Genomic DNA, 22,682 nt, shown 5'->3' on the forward strand with positions numbered 1-22,682 from the left:
GCAAAAAAAAAAAAAAAAAAAAGTACATAATGTACGATTCTATTTATATGAACTTCCAAATTAGTTAAAACTTATCTATTGTAATAGTGAAAAGAATATTGGTTACCTTTGTTGGGGGTAAAGGCAAGTTGGTAATGACTGGAAGGAAACAGAAGGGAGCATCCTGGAGTGTTGGAAATATGCTGTATCTTAGCTGTGTAATGGCTTCATAGATATACATAAATGTTAAAAACAATCCAGTTTTAGAATATGGTTTGTATAGTTTACACTAAGTTACATCTCAGGAAAAAACCAAACCCACAAAGTGGCAGAGCTGAGTTTTGAACTCATATTCCTCTTACTACAAAGCCAGTTCTAACTCTCATTCTTGTCTCTTTAGTTCAGAATTTCTTCTTTATGGATTGAAATCTGAGCATGGGTAGTAGTTCACTGGCAAGTTAGAAACAATCTATAACCTACCAAAATTTACTAAAGCATGAAAGTTATTAAATAAATCCATTCATGTTCATGGATATCTCATGGGTGCAGTAAACAATGAACTCAATGGGTCTGGAGTACCCAAACCCTGCTCTTTCCAAAGAAAGGAATGGCCCTTGAACAGCTCCTGGGAGACAACCTCTGAGCCCTTACAATATCCTGCTTGATAAGAGCATATCTGGGCTATGCCAGAGAGATAATTTATGCTATAAATGCGATTTATGGTAAACACCTATTTTTGTTGGCCAGGGGTCCTGGGATGCACTGTATCAATTTGACCTCTGTAGCAGCTAAGCCTAGTCACACAGTTACTCCATGACTGTGTGACTCACTCTCAATAAAGAGTCTGGACATCAAGGCTCAGGTGAGTTTCCCTGACCTACTTCACATGTGTTGTTACAAAATGGTGCTGGCAGAATTTAGTGCTGTCTATATGACTCCACTGGAAGCTCACATCTAGTTTCTCCTGGATTTTTCTCTTTGCTGATCTTAATCTGTATCCTTTGACTGTAATAAACCATGAACACAAGCACAACAGTTTTTCTGGATTTTGTGAGTCCCAGCAAATCGTCAATCTGAGGATGGTTTTGGTAAACCCTGACAATCCATGGCTTTAGTATATGTTGGTAAAAACCTAACAGCCTTGGGTTTGTCTCCATGACATCTCTCCTCATCAACTTCAAATGCATGTCATCCAATTTCTTTAATGATCATTATCATACCCTACTATAGTTTTAGTCCTATTCGCAGTTTATATTATGTGATCAGTTATAAACAAGTTAAGGGACAGCAACTATGTCTCTTTAATGCTAATATCCACACCAATAACATGAATAAAATTGGCATATTATAGGCATTTAATAAATATTTAATCTGTAAATGCAACTTCTGGAAATTTTTCCTTAAGTAACATAAAAAAGTAGACAAAATTCTATTACAATGACCTACATCAGTGTAGTTTATGATAATTCTAAATATCTATGGATAGACAACAGGTTAAAGTGTGGTGAGCTATATGTTAGCAATATCTATGCAGTATTTAACAATGATAACATTGATTCATATTAAATGTTGGGGGAAAATATTTTGATGAATTACTCATCAAACAATCAGATTTTTAAAATCATTGGAGGTTGTGTACTATCATGATAAAGAACATAAAATCTATCATCCAAAATTCAGTTTGCAAATCTTATCTTTGGCTGTTACTGTGTAACCTTTTACTAAGTTACTTAACTGCCTTAATTTCCTCATCAGTAAAATGGAAATAACAATATGACCTACCTCAAAGTGTTGCTGTCTGGACCAAATTAAATAAAAGACATAAAGCATTTTCAGTGCCATATAAAAAGCACCTAATGATACCTAATAAAAGCTGTCTGCTAATTTATGAAATGGTAAAGAATATTTCACATCCCTTGTTTCATTATTTTTTAAAAATTCCCTCTATGCTTCACCTTTGTGCTACAGTGAAATTTGAGATTTTCAGGTCTGTTCTTTCCTATAATGTTAACTCATTTCAGAGTCCAGCCTTGAGATTACAATTTTTCCTCAATAATATTTGTCACAAAGATTCTCAAAAATGAAAGGACATATCTCCTTGACCTCTACACAAAGCTGCAGACATATAACTAGAATCTAATATGTGACAATTTGAGCATAAAAGGCTTAATCTTGTTCCCCTGTCCAACACAGAGAGTTACATGCATATTTATTTCTGTTTCTACAAAACTGTCCTTTCAAGTGTAATTTGTATAATGAGGTCTTGTATGATACCTGGATTTCCCAGATCATTCCTATGTCCTCTGAAAGAAACCACCACTTCTTAAAAAACCATGAATCTCTGATCAGCAGTCTTGATTCATGATTTGTTCTCCTGGTAATTGTTTATTTGATATCTATGTAATCTCCAAAGCTTTGAAAAGTTAGATATGTCAAATCACATGGTGACCACTGGCACTCTCTACTTATGCCTACATGCCTAGAAGTGTGATAAAACTGTGACTTTGTCTCACTTATGTAGCAAATTTATGTAATTCTTTTTGCAGAAACAAAAGAAGAAATACATACACAGGTTCAAAAATTCTCAACAAAATATTAGCAAACTGAATTCAACAATACATTAAAAGGATCATACACCATGACCAAGTGGGATTTATTCCATGGATGCAAGAATGGTTCACCATCCCCAAAACAATTAATGTGATACATCATATTAACAAAATGAGGGATAAAACACATATGATCATCTCAATAGATGCATAAAAAGCATCTGACAAAATTACACATCCATTTATGATAAAAATTCTCAGTAAACTGGATATAGAGGGAACATACCTCAGCATAATAAAGGTCATATATAACAAGTCCACAGCAAATATCATACTTAATGGTGAAAAGCTGAAAGCTTTTCCTCCAAGAACAGGAACAAGACAAGGATACCCATTCTTGCCACTTTCATTCAACACAGTATTAGAAGTCTTAGCCAGAGCAATTACATGTTAAAAAAAAAAAAAAAGAGAGAGAGAGCAGAAAAAAGAAATAAAAGACATCTAAATGAGAAAAGAAGCAAAACTGTCACTATTTGCAGATGTGATATTAGATACAAGAAAAGCCTAATGATTCCACCAAAAAACTATTATAAGTAATAAACAAATATAATAAAGTTGCAGGATACAAAATCAATATACAAAAAATCAGTTGTATTTCTATGGACTAATAATGAACACTCAGAAAGAAAAATTATGAGAACAATCCCGTTTACAAGTGCATCAAAAAGAATAAAATACCTAGGAATAAATTGAGCCAAGGAGGTGAAAGACCTGTACACCAAAAAATATAAGACACTGATGAAAGAAAGTGAAGACGAAATAAATAAATGGAAAGGTAATTCCATGTTCATGGATTGGAAGAATGCTACCCAAAACAACCTACAGATTCAGGGTAATCCCTATCAAAATTCCCATCCAATGGCATCTTTCAGAGAAATAGAAAAAAACAATCCTAAAATTTGTATGGAATCACAAAAGGCCCCAAACAGCCAAAGAAATTTTGAGAGAGAAAAATAAAGCTGGAGGCATCATGCTTCCTGATTCCAAATTATATTACAAAGCTATAGTAATTGAACCAATGTGGTATTGGTTTTTTAAAAACACACACACAGAGAAAGGAACAGAATAGACAGCCCAGAAATAAACTCAAGTACTTATGGTCAATTTATGACAATGGAGCCAAGAATATACAATGTAGTAAGGACAGTCTCTTCAATAGATAGTGTTGGGAAAATGGACAGCCACATGCAAAAGCATGAAACTAGACCACTATTTTGCACCATACACAAAACTCAAAATGGATTAAAGACTTGAACATAAAACCTGAAAACATAAAACTCCTAGAAGATAATACAGTGGGTAAGCAACTTGATATCCTTCTTGGCAGTGATTTTTTTTTTTGGATTTAGCACAAAAAAGCAAAAGCAACAAAAGCAGAAAACAAAACAAAACAAACAAGTGGGACTACATCAAACAAAAAAACCATCACCAAATGAAAAGGCAACCTTCTAATGGAGAAAATGTTTGCAAATCATATTACTGATAAGGGGTTAATATCCAAAACATACAAAGAACTCATACAACTCAATAGCAAAAAAAACAAACAATTCGATTTTAAAAATGGGCAGAGGGTTTGAATAGACATTTTTCCAAGGAAAACATAGATTTCCACCAGATACATGAAAAGGTGCTCAACATCATTAATCATCAGGGAAATGCAAATCAAAACCACAATGAAGGGCTTCTCTGGTGGCGCAGTGGTTGAGAGTCTGCCTGCCGTTGCAGGGGACACGGGTTCGTGCCTCGGCCCGGGAGGATCCCATGTGCTGCAGAGCGGCTGGGCCCGTGAGCCATGGCCGCTGGGCCTGCGCGTCCGGAGCCTGTGCTCCGCAACGGGAGAGGCCACAACAGTGAGAGGCCCGCGTACCGCAAAAAAAAAAAAAAAAAAAAAAAAACCACAATGGAACATCACCTCAACTGTTAGAATTGCTATCATCAAAAAGACAGATAACAAATGCTGGTGAGGATGTGGAGAAAAAGAAATCCTTGTGCACTGTTTGTGGGAATGTAAATTGGTACAGCCACTACAGAAAACAGAATGGAGATTCCTTAAAAAAATTAAAAACAGAAATACCATATGATCCTGCAATTCCACTTCTGGGTATTTATCTTAAGGAAACTAAAACACTAACTCAGAAAGACTTATGTACCCCCCATGCTCATGCAGCATTATTTACAATAGCAGGCATGGAAACAACCTAAGTGTCCACAGATGGATGAATGGGTAAAGAAAATGTCACACACACACACACACACACACACACACACACATACACACACACACAAGGAATATTATTCAGCCACTAAAAAAAGAATGAAATCTTGTCGTTTGTGACAACATGGATGAACCCTGAAGGCATTATGCTAAGTGAAATAAGTAAGAGCAAGACAAATACTGTATGATATTACTTATATGTGGAATCGAAAAAACCAAAAACCGAAAGACAAACTCCTAGACACTGAAAACAGATAGATGGTTGCCAGAGATGGTGGGTAAGGGGTGGACAAAATGGGTGAAGGTGGTCAAAAGGTACAAACTTTTAGTTATAAAATAAATAAATCATGGGGATCAATGTACAGCACGATGACTATAGTTAATAATACTGTACTGTATATTTGAATGTTGCTAAGAGTGTATCTTAAAAGTTCTTATCACAAGGAAAAAAACAACTCATAATTATGTATAATGATGAATGTTAACTAGATTTATTGTGGTATTTTTGCAATATACACAAATATCGAATCATTATGTTATTCACTTGAAACTAATACAATGTTATATGTCAATTGTATCTCCAAAAAAATAAAACAAAACAACAACAAAAAGCCCCACATACCTAGAGAGAAAATTTTTGGAAGAATGTATATTATGTTATTACAAGTGATTATTCTGGATGGTGGGACTATGAGTAATTATTGACTTTATACTTTCCAAGTTCCTTAAAAACTGAATAGTTTACAACAAACCTGCATTAATTCCATCATCAGAAATATATGAGAGGTATTTCTGCATAACAGATTTAACAGAGTTGGAGGCAAGTTTTCCTTCTGTTTAATAACATTATGAATAAAAAGATCTTCAAAATGAGTGGGAACATGAAGGAAATTTGTGACTGAAATAAATTACTTCTACAAACTTATGAACATCATTTAGTTGTATCACACCAGTGCAGTAGGGTACATTCACTATTCACGTACTTGAATTAACAAAATTCAAGATGGTAGCATTTTCAGACTAAATAAGAAAATGTGTGTAAAGAAGGCAGAAATGTGTTTGGTACAGCGTACACGCTTATTACATATGGCTTAATTTTTAACTTCATTATTCAAAAACTAATATTTTAGATATATAAAATTGCTTACAAATGCAATCTTAGTAAAACAGATTCATATACAATACTGACAATTTGGAATGTTCTTTTTCCTATGTAAAAATACTGTATAATATTACATATTAATCATTTTTCTTTTTATGACTAACTCCATAGTTTCTCTTATCTGCATGGTATTATCATCACATTTACGTAATGTGATTAACTTAGTTTTTAAGATTATATACACTTATATAACCCCATGAAGTTACAGACATTCTGCAAACAAAACCAAACATACCAAAAAAAAACAGTTAGGAACTATATAATAGAATAATTTTGAACATAATTTCAACAGATTTGTGGTCCTTTGTGAGCACCAAAATGTAATCAAATTGCCTTAGGTTAAGAATTTCTATTTTAGGACTTTTGCAATTCTGGCTGTTAAAAATTCCTTTTAAGTGCTCATCAAAATTAACTTTATATTTTCATTACTCTTCATTTATAGAAATTTATAAGGAATATTTAGAATCTTCACATAATAACAACTATTTTTTTTCTTGAGGACTTATTAAGTACAAGGTACTCATTAAGTGGTCTAGGGCTATGCTCAGATTAATGTATCCAATTCTCATAAAATCCATAAAGCACTGATGTGATTATTATGTACATTTTATAAAAAGAAATTATAAAACATAGACTAATAAATATTGACCTCATTGAAATATGACTAGTGTGAACAAAGAACTGAATTTTCAATTTAGTTTTAATTAAAATACAAAAGCAATATAAAATGTTTTTCAATTAAACACAATTTTATTGTTTTGGTGTGAATATATTTCACCTTAACCACTGAAAATTTAGCATCCAAATTGAGAAGTGCTATAACAATAAAATATGCACGAAATTTTGAAAACTTAGTATGAAGATATGAATGTAAAATACTTCAATTTATTTGTTATTATATGTTGAAATAATATTTTAGAGATATTGGTTCAAATAAGATGCATTATCAAAATTAATTTCAACTATTTCTTCCTACTTTTTAAAATGTGTTCAATAGAAATTGTAAAATTATCTAAGTGGCTTTCATTATATTTCCATTAGTATTGCTTTAGACTCAAATACCACTATACCACACTGCCTATCACAGTCTACACCAATATGTGGTCTGAAACAAAGTCTACTGCCAAATCTCAAACAAGACTTGGTTGTCACCACTCAAAACTCCCCATGGATTCTCTGGAAAAACTCCCTGCCCTTGTACACACATACCTCTCTTCACGAAACTCCAATCATATACCCACTCTTAAATGTCAAAGTCAACTTTGTCACTTACTGATTGAAATCAAACCACTTCCTATCTTGCCTTGTTTGGAAACCAAAGGTATCTGCTATGTTATTCTACCTAACCTTAACAAAGCATATTCTAAAACAAGCCCTTAATTTATCCTCCATGAGTTGTATTTCTGTGCTATCCTTTGGAAAGAAGAGCATGTGCGGTAATTGAATGATTTACCCAATAGGTAAATTAACTGGAAGGGAAAAGGGTATTTGGAAAGGCACTGGGAGAGAAGGGGACCCATCTCTATGGCCCTGTTATTAACTGGGAAGGGAAGTCCTATGAACCAGGAAAATTGATAAGTCACAATTAGGTAGGGAAATTTAAAAGAAGGAAAGCAAATATTCTATGCTCTGTAAAACAAAAATGTATGATAAAAAGCAAACACGAACTGACCTTGTATGGGCCATTAAGTTAGTAGCAATGCTCTCCACTTCAGAACTTGCAGAGCTACAGGACCAAGAAGAAGGGACTTGTGAGACTCAGGACTGGCTAAGAGTCGTGGTGAACACACTGTCCACCATCAGACATGACCCATCACCCACCACAAATACAAGCGGATGGAAGTAAGAGTGAAACTAGAATGCTGACTTTTACCAGTATCAGAGAAAAAGGTAAGCATCACCTATGCCCAGAGCTGGAATCTAAGTTCACAGCAGTTTCTACAGGACACAGCTCAGGGAATGCTGTGGTTGTGAAAGGTGTAAATGGCCTCCATAATGCATCCAAGGGAGTTTAACCCACGAAGGGATTCTACACCTGTGCCCTCCTCCTCATGTCTTCCCAGAAGCCTGTCTTGAAGGCAAGTGCAGGCCTAAATGCTAATCCAAGGATTCAGTATGTACTTTTCTATTGGGAACTTTCATTATAGGAGTGAAATTCATGACTTTCACTCTGATGGCCATCCCTCTACAGCTAGACCCAACTGGCTACATGGTGTGAGGACAGAAGAGAATCCAGGGAAACACATTCCAAGAAGCGATGGAACCTACAATTGTACCTGGATGGGCAACACTCACTTCACCAATGCCCCCTCTGTGTAAAGTACGAGGCTGGGTACTGGGGACATGGTGTTAATAGCTTATACACACACACGTACAAAAAAAATTTACACACTCCTAGATGAAAAAAACAAAACTCCAAACTTCAACAAGCTCATTGAAAACAAAATTTTAAAACTCCACTTCGTGCACACTTATAGTCAGTCACAACAGAGATGTTACAGGATCACTCGGTCACTGTGTCAGTCAGACACCCTCGTCCCCACGTCCATGTTAACCATGATCACACAGTAGGCTCCGCCCCCGCTGACAGTCTCACCAACCCAATCAGATACCAGTAACGCCAACCCAGGGCCCCGTCACACGCACTCTAGCCCTCGCTCTCACGCACGCACAGGCGCGAACTAACACTCAACAAGGACGCCGTCACAAACAGTAGCACCCGCAACCATGGTCGTCCGCGGCTCACGCATACACAAGCTCCTGGCTCCACAAGCCCCATCCACGCTCTGCGAGCTTCAGGCCTCCTCACCGCCAGCCCCTCCCGCAGCTTAACCTGCGTCACCTCAACTCACCAGGTATAACCCAATAATGACCACGACACCGGAAGGTGAACCAAAGGTCGAAGGTCATTGGCGGCTCTGGGGCCTGTGGGAAACGTAGTCCAACACCGAAAAAGTCCAGACTTTCGAGCGGAGCGTGGAGCCCATCAGCTGCAGAGACACTCCCCTCCCCGCCCCGAGACTACCGGGAATTCCAGGGCGCAATGGTCGCACGACTTTGGTGGAGGGGTTGCATCTGGTTGTCCTTCCAGATGCCGAAGAGCCGGGTGATGGTTCTCTGAGAGCGAGGTGAGGTCGCGGAAGGAAGGAGAGCCCAAGCCGAGGAAGTAATCGCAAACCTGGGCCGGAGAGGGCAGAAAAGGGAACTGGAAGCCGGGTGCGGGCCGAGGAGGCAAACGGAAGAATCCTGGCTCGGGTAGGGCTGGCTGAGAATTGGAAGCGCCGGGCCTAGGAGGGAAGAGGGAGTTGGGAACCCGGCAGAGGAGGGCCGGGGCGGGAATTGTGAATCTCTCCCGAGGGAGGCCGGGCTAAGAAGGGCTGAAGCCGTGCGGAGGGACTTCGGGCAGGAGAGAGACCAGGCGAGAAGTTCACTCAGGCCTGTACGTGCGGGACCCCTGGTCCGTGATCGTGAACCAGAGGGTCAAGGGTTTTGTTGTTTTTGTCAGTTTTGGCCCTTGAGAAAGCCCCAACACCCATGGCACATAGCAGACGCGCAGTGAGTGTATGCACGCCCTTGGCGTGTTTAATATCGTCACCGCCAGGAAGTTCGCTGGTGTCCTTTTCCTTTAGTTTCATAGCAGAGACAGCCATGGTTCTGATACATGTCATCGTAGTTTAGCTTTGTCAGTTCTACAATTCCAATTGTCTCCTTTAGCTCATCCTAGTATTGTAAGATTTATTAATGTTGTTTAGTTCATTCCTTTTGTTTCTGGACAGCATTCCATTGTGCAAATGTGCCACAATTTGTGTTTCCATTTTTCTCTGTATGAACATTTAGTGTGTTTCCAGGTTTTATGTATTTTGATAACGCTGGCATGTTTCCATTTCTCCTGGGGAGATACCTAGTGGAAGAAAATGCTGATAATAGGTTAAGTTTCTATTTAACTTTCTAAGAAGCTGACAAACCTTGTAGGATGATTAGTTACAATTTCTGTTTGAGACTGTATGTGACTGTGAAGTAAGTGGTTTCTGAGTTTGATTTGGTATTCTTCTATGGAATTAGGAGATGGGCTCAGTGGAGTTAGGAATATCACGTAGAGTCCATGGAATTGTGGTTTTGTGAAGTGGGTGAGATTATAGGAAACAAGGTGTCTGTACCAACTCTTATCATGATTTTGTGTGTTCATTATAATGTGACTGTGAAAGTGGATCACTACATAGGTGATATTAATGAATGACTGCGAAACTGTGTGTGTCTAGTTAGGTGTGTTTCATTTTGGTTCTGCTTGCAGAATTATGACTGTTTCTAATCAAGTAAAATAGCAGTATAAGATTATCCAAAGGAAATGAAAACAGGATATTAAAGAGATACCTGACTCCTTCCTATCTTCACTGCAGCAATATTCACAATAGCCAAGACATGGAAATAGCCTAAGTGTCCACTGACAGATGAATGGATAAAGAAAATGTGTGTTTACACCCATGCACTCACTCACACACACAGTCATTCACACACATACACACACACACACACTGGAGGATTATTTGGCCTTAAAGAAGGAAATCCCGCCATTTGTGACAACATGGAAGGACACTGAGGGCATTATGCTAAGTGAAATAAGTCAGACAGAGAAAGGCAAATACTATGTTCTCACTGTATGTGGAATCTAAAAAAACCCAAACTCATTGAAATACAGAGTAGAATAATAGTGGTTGCCTGAGGGTGGGAGAAAGGGAGAGATGTTGGTCAAAGGTTATAAGATGAATAAGTTCTGGGGATCTAATGTACAGCATGGTGACTATTATTAATAATACTCTGTATTATATACTTGGAGGTTGTTAAGTGATTAGATCTTAAATGTTATCACCACACAAAAAAAAGCATAATTATATGAGGTAACTAACCTTATTGTGGTGATCTTTTCCCAATATATACATGTATCAAATCATCACATTGTACACCTTGAATTTAAGTATGTTACTTTAAAAAAAAAAAAGAATTGGAAAGTAGGAGGTAAAATCAATTTCTAGATGACTGGATTGTATACTTGGAACATCATCTGAACTAATTCTAATATGTTGAAATGACTAGGGTTCAATAAGTAGTTCACAAGAAAATACTTTTTTTACCTCTATGTACTACTTTTAACAGATTTGAGTGAGTTTTTTTTCCCCTGTTCCTGGATGAAATTATGGGTAATTTAATAACTTTTTCAGTCGCTCTAAGCTAAGGAAAAGTATCTGAAATACTTTGAATCACAAGGTCAGTCTCATAGCAATTAAATTAGTCATTTTCTAATAAAAACGTTTACTGTAAAAATCAATATTTAAACTTCATTTAAAGGAAAAATTTCTTCCATCTGACTGAAACCTGCAGTGTGGAAAAGTATATAATCGGTTTCTTCTCTATTTCCCTAACCTGTATTACTGAATAGTTAATATTTAGCATAATGAATATAAATATTTAATAGTAACTGTTTACTATGTAAGTAGGCAGATTTAATCAAGTTGTTGTGGAAACTCTAAGGTAAGTGCAGTTTCACATGGTTTCTTATGCCTCCCTTCTCTCTTCCTTGTTCATTTTTCTAAAAAAGAATCGAAAAGAGCAAAGGTCCTCTCTTGCAAATCTTAAAGCCATGGCTCCAATTAGATGATGTTTCTTTTCTCCTTTCTGCAATAGTCTTTTTCCCCTAGCATATATGAGCAGTTTCCCATTTTGAAACTTCCTGGAGATAGGATTCCCTTTCATGAAACTGGTCCACATTTCCTTTTGTTCTCTCCAGATAAACCTGTACCTTATTCAACATCTTCTTCTAATTTTAACTAATGTTCACTTACTAATTGCATGTTTCGCTCAGCATCTCCTTTCTCATGCCCACAAATGGAAATACATTCTCTTGAATTAAATAAGCATATATTCCTTGAATGAACCTTTCTTGTCTAGACAGTGATTTGATGTCTAAGTATTGAGTGCTTAGGAGAGCCCATACAAGAAGACTTTATTATGTCCACAGACCTTGGTTTTCTAGTGAGTAAACACAGACGTAAAATCAATAGATTATAATATTACTATATGGCAAGAAGGGAGGTCCCCGTGTTATACTGTGTCCTTTCTTCCATCTCCAGCTCACCCTTATGGATCATATTTCTCCATCTCTCCCTCGTAGTCATATCCCAGGAGTGCTTTGTCCCATATACACGTCTCCATTCTGTAACAAGCACCAAAGGCATGGAAGTAATCTATGGTTGAAAGAGCAGATATAAAAGCCTACTTTCTATACACACTAAAGCACTGGAGAAGAGAAAGGTCAAGAGAAGCAGGTCCTTGGTGACAGGAGCCTAGGAATAGAGCAGGCTTTGAACCTCAGTAAAATTAGAAAAGCTGCCCTAAGCCTTCCTTTGGTCATTAATTCAATACTACCCACTCTTTTTTCTTCTCCATGCCTCCCTTACATTTTTTTGAAAATGAGGAAATCATTCCATTTTTTTCCTCTCCTCTAGGTAAGAGGTAAGAACAAAGTATAGTAGAAAATTTTAAAATTATTTATTTTTTTAAATTTATTTTTGGCTGCGTTGGGTCTTTGTTGATGCGCACAGGCTTTCTCTAGTTGCAGTGAGTGGGGACTACTCTTAGTTGCAGTGCACAGGCTTCTCATTGCAGTGGCTTCTCTTGTTGCAGAGCATGGGCTCTAGGTGCACAGGATTCAGTTGTTGTGGCACATGGGCTCAGTAGTTGTGGCACACGGGCTTAGTTGCTCCACGGCATGTGGGATCTTCCTGAACCGGGGATCAAACCTATGTCCCCTGCATTGGCAGGTGGATTCTTAACCACTGTGCCACCAGAGAAGTCCCAGAAATTTTTTTTAAAGAGAGACATAACAAGTGGATACCTGTCCCTACTCCCCTTATAAACACAGAGAAATGCCATCTAAACTATGACAGAATGTCTTAAAAATGGTCAAGTTCAAAAGAAAAGAAAAGGAAAAAGGAAAATTCTGCATCCAGAAACAAAGAGATGAATCACAACAGTAAATATAAAGGTAACTGAGCTGACACCTCATAGAGATCTTTGATCCCATATATAATGCTTTAGAGTACTAACTGGGGTCTGGGGTTCTAATTTTTACACAGGAACAGGGGGCAGAGAGCTGGAACTAAGACTCTGCTTAGTCCTATAAAATATTTCTAGAAAAATACTACTCACTGGCCCAAAGAGATGAGGGAACTTGCAATCTCTGAGACTTTTTTAGGGGATTGGGGGCAAAAAATAAAAATACGGTATTACTCCACTTATATGAAGTATCTAGAGTAGTCAGACATATAGAAACAGATAGCAGGATGGTGTTTGCCAGGGGCTGGGGAAGAGGAAATGGAGAGATATTGTTTAATGGATACAGTTTCAGTTTTGCAAGATGAAAAGTTCCAGAGAGAATATTTAAATTATTTGAGGCAGTCTTACCCAGTAAGACTAAGTTGCTGTTTTCCATCATCACATCCCAGTACAGTTCCCTCAGAGCAGAACCCCAGATATTCCACTCCTCCTGAGTGAACTCTAGGGCCGCTTTCCTGAATGTTCCCCATTCCTAAAAGCACAAACCCATGCATTACTGGTGAAATTCAAGAAATATTTTCAAAATAGAAAGAGTAGATAAAGGTTTGAAGTCCAAGAAGGGGGCTATATAGCAAGCAAATAGGCTGTGGCTGGAAGTCTATGGTAAGAGAAGTTAAGGAAATCAGTGTTTCAGAAACAGATTATACACATATTTTTAAGTAATCTAGTTGATTTAGTTCATGCCTATTATGTGATTCCTCAGATAAAAACATGTCTAGAAACATGGCTAGAAATGAATAAAAGAATCACAATTTACCAATTAACTGAAATAGTGAATATGAGCATACTGCATGCCACATGCCTACCTCATAAGTTATTAATAAATGTTAATTTTTACATTCTCTTTTTTCATTATAGACTAAGAAAATATAATTCATGGAATTTCTTTTCCTATATAGATAGAGAGATAATAGTTTGCATAAATTTAAAGAATTTCTTCAAGCCTCAGGTTCATCATTATGTTATATACCATTTTTTTTTCTAGTTGTCATTTTTTAATGGTTTCATATTTCACACTAAATTGTTCTCTAACTTGTTTCGGTTTGGGTGTAAGACCATTATTTAAAAATATGTAATAAGCACTAAACTTTCTTATGCCAAAGTATTTAGTAAATTTTTTAACAGCTACAGTTAATCTAGTAGATATATCACTCTTAATTATTCTTTTATACTACCAAGTTTAGGGTGGGGAAAAAAATCTCTAACATCTTTTCTACTGATGGGAGTCTGTAGTTAGCTACTTCTTTTAAATCTAGCTGAGCCACCATCCCTCACTGAATACTTTCCTTGATCCTGAGTTAGTGGATATAAAACACAGAATGGTCCATAATCACATAGAAAATCATCTTAAACCAGCACAAACTTTTCAAGTACACAGTAAATCTTCCTCCTGATAATCATCTTTCCATGACTGATTCCCAAGGTAGATCCCTGATCTCTCTGTATGCAAGTCCCAATTTTACTCCTACCCAATCCTAAAAGCCTCATAAAACATGTAATCTCAACACATACCAACACTGGGGCCAATCAACTGCCAATCATATATTTTCCTAGAAAATGCAAAGAATTTCTAAGTTTTTCCATGAGTAATCAAATGGGACTAACTTCTCTTAATCATCTCTCCACCATTCTTTGGATGGTGAAATACCTCCTCCTCAAGCGATTTAATTTTACTCCATAATTCTTCTTGAAATAAGGCTGAACTTATAGGAGATGCTACACATTAATGGAAGAACAGGGAGACCCATCAGGAGGACCCTGGGCTGGTTGGCATCATACTTCACTGGTATGGGAGGAACTGGGGACAGCTTCTTAGAGATCTCTGTTACACAGGACATTTCTAAATAAAGAAATGTTCACATGATCTATATATAACTATGTTCAAGAACTAGGGAGAAACAGAAACTTACCAAAGCCATGGTTTAAAATGGTTGAGAACCTGTCAGTACTCTTTGGGGTTTCCCTCCTGGAGAAGCACAGAGACTACAGAGGTGAGAACTGGGAAAAGAAATGTTGCTCTGACACCAGATGTACTTCTCATCTCCCCAAATGATACACATTAATATGTGCTTTTTTCTTTTGTCTTCCTGCCTGTAAACAGTACCTTATCAACATACATAGAAAATAACAGGTAAGATGGGTTCTGGACAAATCTAAACAGTCCACACACAAAGAATCCAGTAAACAGGCACAGATATCAAGCAGAGGTCCTCCTGTCTGAAAGTAGGATCCAGACACTTCAGCAGGAGGGTTCTGGCTCGTCCTCCACTCTGCTAATACTGGCCTGGGCCTGAGATTGGGCACATCTCGAGCAGATACTCCTCCCGCTATTCTACTTTGCAGGGCTGCAAAGGGAAGACACCATCCACACCTAGACCTCATCTTTGGCCTCAGAGATTGACACATACTGTAAATTCCAGTAAGGCCCACAACAATATTTCAGGTCCTGCATGTCCTTCCAGAATTTTGCCATTCACCTACGTCATCAAGAAGTGGGGTTTAGGGGCTTCCCTGGTGGCGCAGTGGTTAAGAATCTGTCTGCCAATGCAGTGGACACGGGTTTGAGCCCTGGTCCAGGAAGATCCCACATGCCGTGGAGCAACTCAGCCCGTGCAGCACAATTACTGACCCTGCGCTGTAGAGCCCACGAGCCACAACTACTGAACTCCGGGCACCCTAGAGCCCATGCTCCACAAGAGAAGCCACCACAATGAGAAGCCTGCGCACCACAACAAAGAGTAGCCCCCACTCACTGCAACTAGAGAAAGACCACATGCAGCAACGAAGACCCAACGCACCCAAAAATAAATTAATTTTTTTTAAAGTGGAGTTTATTTCCCTTCCTTTGAAACAGAACAGGCCTTTGTGATTCTCTTGATGAATAGAGTGCAGTGGAAATGACACTGTCTATTTTCCGTGGCTAGATTAGGAAAGGCAATAGAGCTTCCTACTAACTCACTCTCAAGACGCTCACCCTGAAACCCACCCATTTTGCTGTGAGGAATCCAAGCAGCTACACAAGAAGGCCACAGCTAGATATTCCAACCACAGTCCAGCTGAGGTTCCAGCTGACTGCCAGCATCAACCACCAAATACGTAAGTGAGCAAGCCTTCCGATGATTCCAGTCCCCAATCTTAAAACCACCCCAGCTGAAGCCAAGTAGAGCAGAGACTAGCTATCTCCACAAAGTTCTGCCCAATGAACAAATTAATGATTAAAACAAATGATATCATTGTTCTAAGCCACTAATTTGGGGATGGTTTTTTAGGTAGAAACTGGGAATGCGTGATCACCCCACACACAAAAACAGAAAACAGTGCCATTGCAAAACAACATTGGCTCACATGGAGTCCTACCCCCAAGCCAACGCAAGTCCCAGAATCCAACAGCTTAGCACTTCCCATTTCTTTCTTTCTTTTTTTTTTTTTTTTTTGTGGTACACAGGCCTCTCACTGTTGTGGCCTCTCCCGCTGCAGAGCACAGGCTCCGGACGCGCAGGCTCAGCGGCCATGGCTCACGGGCCCAGCCACTCCACGGCATATGGGATCTTCCCAGACCGGGGCACGAACCCGCATCCCCTGCATTGGCAGGCGGACTCTCAAACACTGTGCCACCAGGGAAGCCCCTATTTTTGTTAATCTTTGATTTGTATATCCTGAAGCTGTTATTAGGTATATTCAAATTCATGACCACTATATCTTCTTTTTAGGTTTAAACTTTTATCATTATGAAACGTCCCCGTTATCTCTCGTAAGTCCTTTTTTTTTCTGATCTTAATAGAGAGACACCAATTTTCCTTTAGTATTCGTATTATACCTCTTTCAGATTTCGTTTTCTGTCATTATACTTAATACGTGTCAGCTGCTAAAAGCATATGGTTGATTTTGTTCAACAATTTTCTTTTTATTGGAGTGTTTAATCCACTTTCATGAAATTTAATTACTAATAATGTTGGGTACACCAACGTTTGCTTTTATGTGTCCCCTCTGTTTCTTTGTTCTTCTATTCCACCATTCTTACTTTCTGTTGTATTAGTCAAATACTTTTATTATTCTAGTTTTCCCCATTAATTTATACTGTCATACATTATTCTTAGTGGTTATCATAAAGATTGCAGTATTATGCTTAACTTATTACAACTAGAACTCTCATGCAGTGGCTGTTAGAGCATAGCATACTGGAAATATGTTCATTGGTGTCTACAAAACTAAACATAGATGTATTACATAACCCAGCAATCCTTTCCCTGTGCATCTCCACAGCAGAAATGAATGCTTAAGTCCACAAAACACATGTACAATAATGTTCACAGCAGTAGTATCTCTTCAAGAAAAATTAGAAACAACTCAAATTTCCAACAACGGAATAACAGAAAAATAATCTGTACAACATCCTATAATGGAATACATAGCAAAAGAAAAGGTGCCTGCTATATGCAGCAACATGGATGAATCACACAAAGATGTTGAAAAAGAAAAAGATCTATCTTTGGGCTTCTCTGGTGGTGCAGTGGTTAAGAATCCGCCTGCCAATGCAAGGGACATGGGTTTGAGCCCTGGCCCGGGAAGATCCCACATGCCGCGGAGCAGCTAAGCCTGTGCACCACAATTACTGAGCCTGTACTCTAGAGCCTGTGAGCCACAACTACTGAGCCTGTGTGCTGCAACTACTGAATCCTGTGTGCCTAGCCCGTGCTCTGCAACGAGAAGCCACTGCAATGAGAAGCCCGCGCATTGCAACGAAGAGTAGCCCCCGTTTGCCGCAACTAGAGAAAGCCCGTGTGCAGCAACGAAGACCCAACACAGCTAAAAATATAAATTAATTAATTATTTTTAAAAAAGATCTATCATTATGTGAAGTTCAAAACAAGTACATTTTGACTGGGGAGGTACATAGATATTTGTATTCAGTGAGACCCAGATAAAAGGGTAAACTATTCAGTTCCTATATTATTCCCCTGAATAAATACACCTGAGCAAGTTACTATCATCTGCATTCCACCCAGCAGGAGCCAATGTGACACTGCAGAACATGTCTACACTTGAAATGACACAAATATTCCCAGAGGGTCCTAGATGGGGAGGTAAAGTTGGCCAAGACATGGGAGCTGCAGAGCAAGTAGAAGCAAATGCCCAGGTAAGATTCAGCTTTAGCAATAACTGATTGGTTTAAAATAAATTATAGAACATCCATTCATGACTACTAAGGTGGTCATTAAATGCATGGTTATAAAAAAATTTGTAGTTAACATGTTCAAGCATATCTCAATAAAGGTTGGAAAAAGTATGAAAATATTCAAAACATATTCAATAGTTTTTTTAAAATAAATATATAAATGTAATGTCATTTTGCCTGTAAAATGTATATATATAAACAGAAAGAAAAATATCTGGAAAGTTATGAAACCTTATGTTAGCATTGCTTTTCTATGCCGTCTGTGATTTTTTTATTTAAAACTACTTCTTAAGAGTGGCCATGTATTAATATTAATATATTTTTGAAGAATAGCTTTCTTTTTAAAGACTTTTAAAGTGCATATTTATATTAATACATGGCCACTCTTAAATTAAGAAGTAGTCTTAAACAGTCTTCCCTGAACTTTGAGAAGATGCTCAGGATAAATAGATGCCAACTCTGAATGGCTTTTGTTTCTTTCTGCTCCCAACACCTGATTTAACACTTTGATTTTTACATATGGCAAAGGAAGTTGGAGTTTTGCCTAGAAAAGAACGGTTAAAGGTCCCTGAGAGAAGTCTCATAAGTTTTGATGTTCTAAATGCTGCCTTCATGTCTTCCTGATGTATGGGTTTAATTCACTTCTAATTCATTCCTTTTAGCCCTGATGACAACCAAACACCTGTTTAATCTTGTTCTGTTAGTCTCATTTTTACATCTAATCTCATGAAAATTTTCTTGAATAAAACCTATTTACCTCCCCAGAGCTTTTATGTCTTCCAATATAACTGGTCATAACCTAAGAATGCTGTCATCAGAATGTCTCTTCCATATGCATTCCCAACATGTGTCATCTGACTTAAGAGCCTTTATCACAGTCTACCTTATATTTATTCCCACATATATTTGACCTTTGCTTAATAATGAGCAACTTACCTCTTTTTAGTGCTGGTGTCCCGTCAAGTACTAGAATAAGTTCTGGCATATTGTGAGCAGGAAACATATAAAAGTAGATGAAGATATATCTTAAGGATATTCATCACAGTTTTGATAATCATAAATATCTCAGGGTAGAAAAGAGGTTAAATAAATTATTGATGGGAGTTCCCTGGTGGTCTAGTGGTTAGGATTTGGCACTTTCACTGCTGGGGTCTGGGTTCAATCCCTGGTCAGGGAACTGAGATCCCACAAGCCACATGGGGCAGCCAAAAAAAAATTATTGGTAGCTATTATTAATATGTACGTTAGTTTTTAAAGGTGATTACTCTAATTCATAGTAAATGTTGAGGAAAGATATTTGTAATGAATTAATAAGTAAGACAGGCAGGTTAAAAACTTATCGAGAGATTATGTGCAGTTGTAAATAAGAATAAGCTCTGTGGTTAAACTTCCAGAATGTCAACCTTAGCTCTAAAAGTTACTGTGTGTGTTCATAAGTATCTTATCTGTACTGCCTAGATTTCCTTATCAATAAAGTGAGAAAAACAATAGTACCTAGTACCTCAAAGAGTTGTCAGGATTAAGTGAAAATTAAAAAACCAACAAAATATTATCTATTTTTTATTGATGACGAAGAGACTATTTCATATCCTGTAATTACCATTAAAGGAAATTCTCTTCGTTGCTTACCATTTTTTCTGAAAGTGAAATTCGAGCTTCTTAGGCCTGCTCTTCCTTATAATGTTAATATATTGCAGAGCACAGCTTACAAATATAATTTGTTTTCACCAGCAACATTACTCACAAAGAATGGGAGAAAGAAGAGGACAGCAGCTACAGGTAGACACCATTCTGCCTCATAAAGCTAGCTAAGAGAATCTGACCCACTTAAGTAACAAATTGAAAATACTAACAAAAAATCAATCTTGTTTGCTGCCTAACCCAGGCTTTTATGCTGGGTTATTTATAAGTATGCATATTTATAACTACTAACATCTAATTCTGTTATCTGAAATTATAAACTCATCCTTGTCAGCATAATTTATATAATGGAGTCTCCTAAGATATTTGGTCTTGAGATATTAGTGCTATTTTCTGAAAGTAACTATGCAAAAAAAGAAAATTAAATACTTAATTGAGTAGCTTTACTTGATAATTTGTTCCCCTGGAATTATGCATAAATTGTTATCTGTAAAATTGCAAAAGGTCTGTCAAATCAGTTGGAGGTCATTGTTACTTCCTTATCCCCACTGATAAAGTTAACTTGTGTATCAGGATCCACACAATGGGGGCCACCCCAGTGGTCCAGCCCACGTCACAAATGTAAACTTAAGTCAGCTTACATTTACAGGAAACACCTCAACTCAGCTTTGGCTAGCTTACCTTACCCTAGAAAACTGGACCAGCTAGCCTTATAAGAAAATCCCTGACCTCCTAGCCAATTATGCCATTTCCCTGTTGCCTCTTCTAACAGTCTATAAGATTCTCTCTTGCCCAAAACCCCTTGGGAGAGTGCTCTACTGCTTGTGAGGCACTGTACTCCCCCAATCCATGGATTGTTTCCCTTGAATTAAAGATATCAAACTCGTTGCCAAATTGTTTTAGTTTTTGTCATTTGACACTACATACAAGGAAGTATAACAAACCATTGATTGGGTTGAATTCCTTTTTCAAACTAAGAGCTAGAGAGGTCTTTATTCATTTAAATGATTAATTCACGTGATTTTTTCCCTGAAAAAACCAAAATCATATAAACATAAACATAAGGAAAAATTTAAAATGTACACCAAAATGTTAATAGTGATTATTTCTAGATGCTAAGATTATAAGTACTTTTGATTTTTTTTTTTAGTACTTTTGATTTTATAAGTGCAATTTGGATTACTAATTTTTTTCAACAAGACTACATTCATTTTGATCATCAGGAATTAACACCTATTTCCATATAAAGCATTTTTCTAAAAAGCGTTGTAGGGAGGGGTATCTTCTACTTCTTATGAAAACTGTGAGCAAACAGACTGGCAAAATGACAGGTAAAAGCACTAAAAAACCAGTGTGACTAAAATAAATAAACCTACCAAGTATTGTATCTTCTCTTACTGTATTTCATAAACATAGTGAGACACTTTCTATGTTAAGATTCACCTGTGAATGCTGCTCAGTATTCTGTAATAACCTAAATGGGAAAATAATTTGAAAAAGAATAGATACATGTATATGTATAACTGAATCACTTTGCTGTACACCTGAAACTAACACAACATTGTTAATCAACTATGCTCCAATATAAAATAAAAATTAAAAGAAAAATCTTCAGTCCTAAAAAAAAAAAAGATTCACCTGTGAATGTGCAAAATGCAGGTAAGTGACACTTTCAATATTTGGTTCATAGTAGAGGATTAATAAATGTGGCTTTATCATTGCCTTTCTCTACTGAACGACCAGTTAATGTACCATATTGGATACAATCCTTGAAAAATTGGTAAGAAATGCCATTATAATAATTAAACTGATTTATAATTTAGCAATCTGAGTAATTTTGTTCATAAACATGAATACTGCATAGCATTACACTTTGTATTTTTCATACTAGAATCTCTTTTTGTATCTATATAATATTAATCACTTGAATGTAATGTGATTAACCTTATATTTACATGATACAGGAAATTATTTTGGGACAAACTCCTCTTAAAGTTCACTTCCAGGTGTAAATTATTGGTTCCAGGTCAGTGATTCAAACCCTGTTTGGTTCCTGTACACCTTTGACAGTCTCCAAATTATAGACTTTTTCCCCAAGAAAAATATACATTAATAAAATAAATATACAATAATTTGGTATTCAATTCCAGGGCAAATCATTTAAGGTGAAGGATACCTGTTATAGACCATCTAAGCATATACCTTGTTTTCTTAAAAATGCCCATTACAATTAACTTTATATTTTCATTGCTCCTCATTCATGAATGTGGGATGACTTAGGATATCCACATAATAACAACAGGGTTCTTTTTAATTTTAATATTTTTAACTTATTTATTTATTTTGGCTGTGCGGGGTCTTAGTTGCGGCACACATACTTCTTAGTTGCAGCATGTGAACTCTTTAGTTGCGGCATGGAGGATCTAGTTCCCCGACCAGGGATTGAACCTGGGTCCCCTGCATTGGGAGCGCAGAGTCTTACCCACTGGACCACCAAGGAAGTCCCAATAACAGGTTTTTAGGTTTCTTTTCCCTTTTTTTTCCTATAAATTTATGCATTTATGTATTTCTTTATTTTATTTTTGGCTGCACTGGGTCTTTGTTGCTGTGCACGGGCTTTTCTCTAGTTGTGACGAGCAGGGGCTACTCTTCATTGCGGTGCACAGGCTTCTCATTGTGGTGGCTTCTCCTGTTGTGGAGCACAGGCTCTAGGTGCACAGGCTCAGTAGTTGTGGCGCACGGGCTTAGCTGCTCCGTGGCATGTGGGATCTTCACAGACCAGGGCTCGAA

The 22,682-nt window shown here is 37.3% G+C and overlaps 1 protein-coding gene across 9 annotated transcripts in view; it reads right to left on the reverse strand.

The window, feature by feature from the left end:
* The window catches only part of ZNF260 (zinc finger protein 260), a 210,170-nt gene that overhangs the window by 104,815 nt on the left and 82,673 nt on the right, over positions 1–22,682 (reverse strand). For 2 of the 9 annotated variants that reach the window (XM_070044167.1, XM_070044162.1), the window contains exons 1-2: positions 8,818–9,700; positions 7,638–7,691 (exon numbers count right to left, since the gene is read on the reverse strand). The exons of 2 other annotated variants lie outside the window; for them this stretch is intronic. Coding sequence is in view for 6 of the 7 variants with exons in the window: in XM_070044162.1 (XP_069900263.1) it covers positions 7,638–7,651 (14 nt within the window). In the remaining variant the exon portion in view is untranslated. Of the gene's footprint in view, positions 1–106; positions 178–7,637; positions 7,692–8,651; positions 9,701–22,682 lie in introns of those variants that run through there. 5 more of the 9 variants (XM_070044165.1, XM_060288828.1, XM_070044164.1 and 2 more) reach the window with 4 other exon arrangements.

This window comes from Globicephala melas, chromosome 19, assembly GCF_963455315.2.
Source record: "Globicephala melas chromosome 19, mGloMel1.2, whole genome shotgun sequence".
Taxonomy (NCBI): domain Eukaryota; kingdom Metazoa; phylum Chordata; class Mammalia; order Artiodactyla; family Delphinidae; genus Globicephala; species Globicephala melas.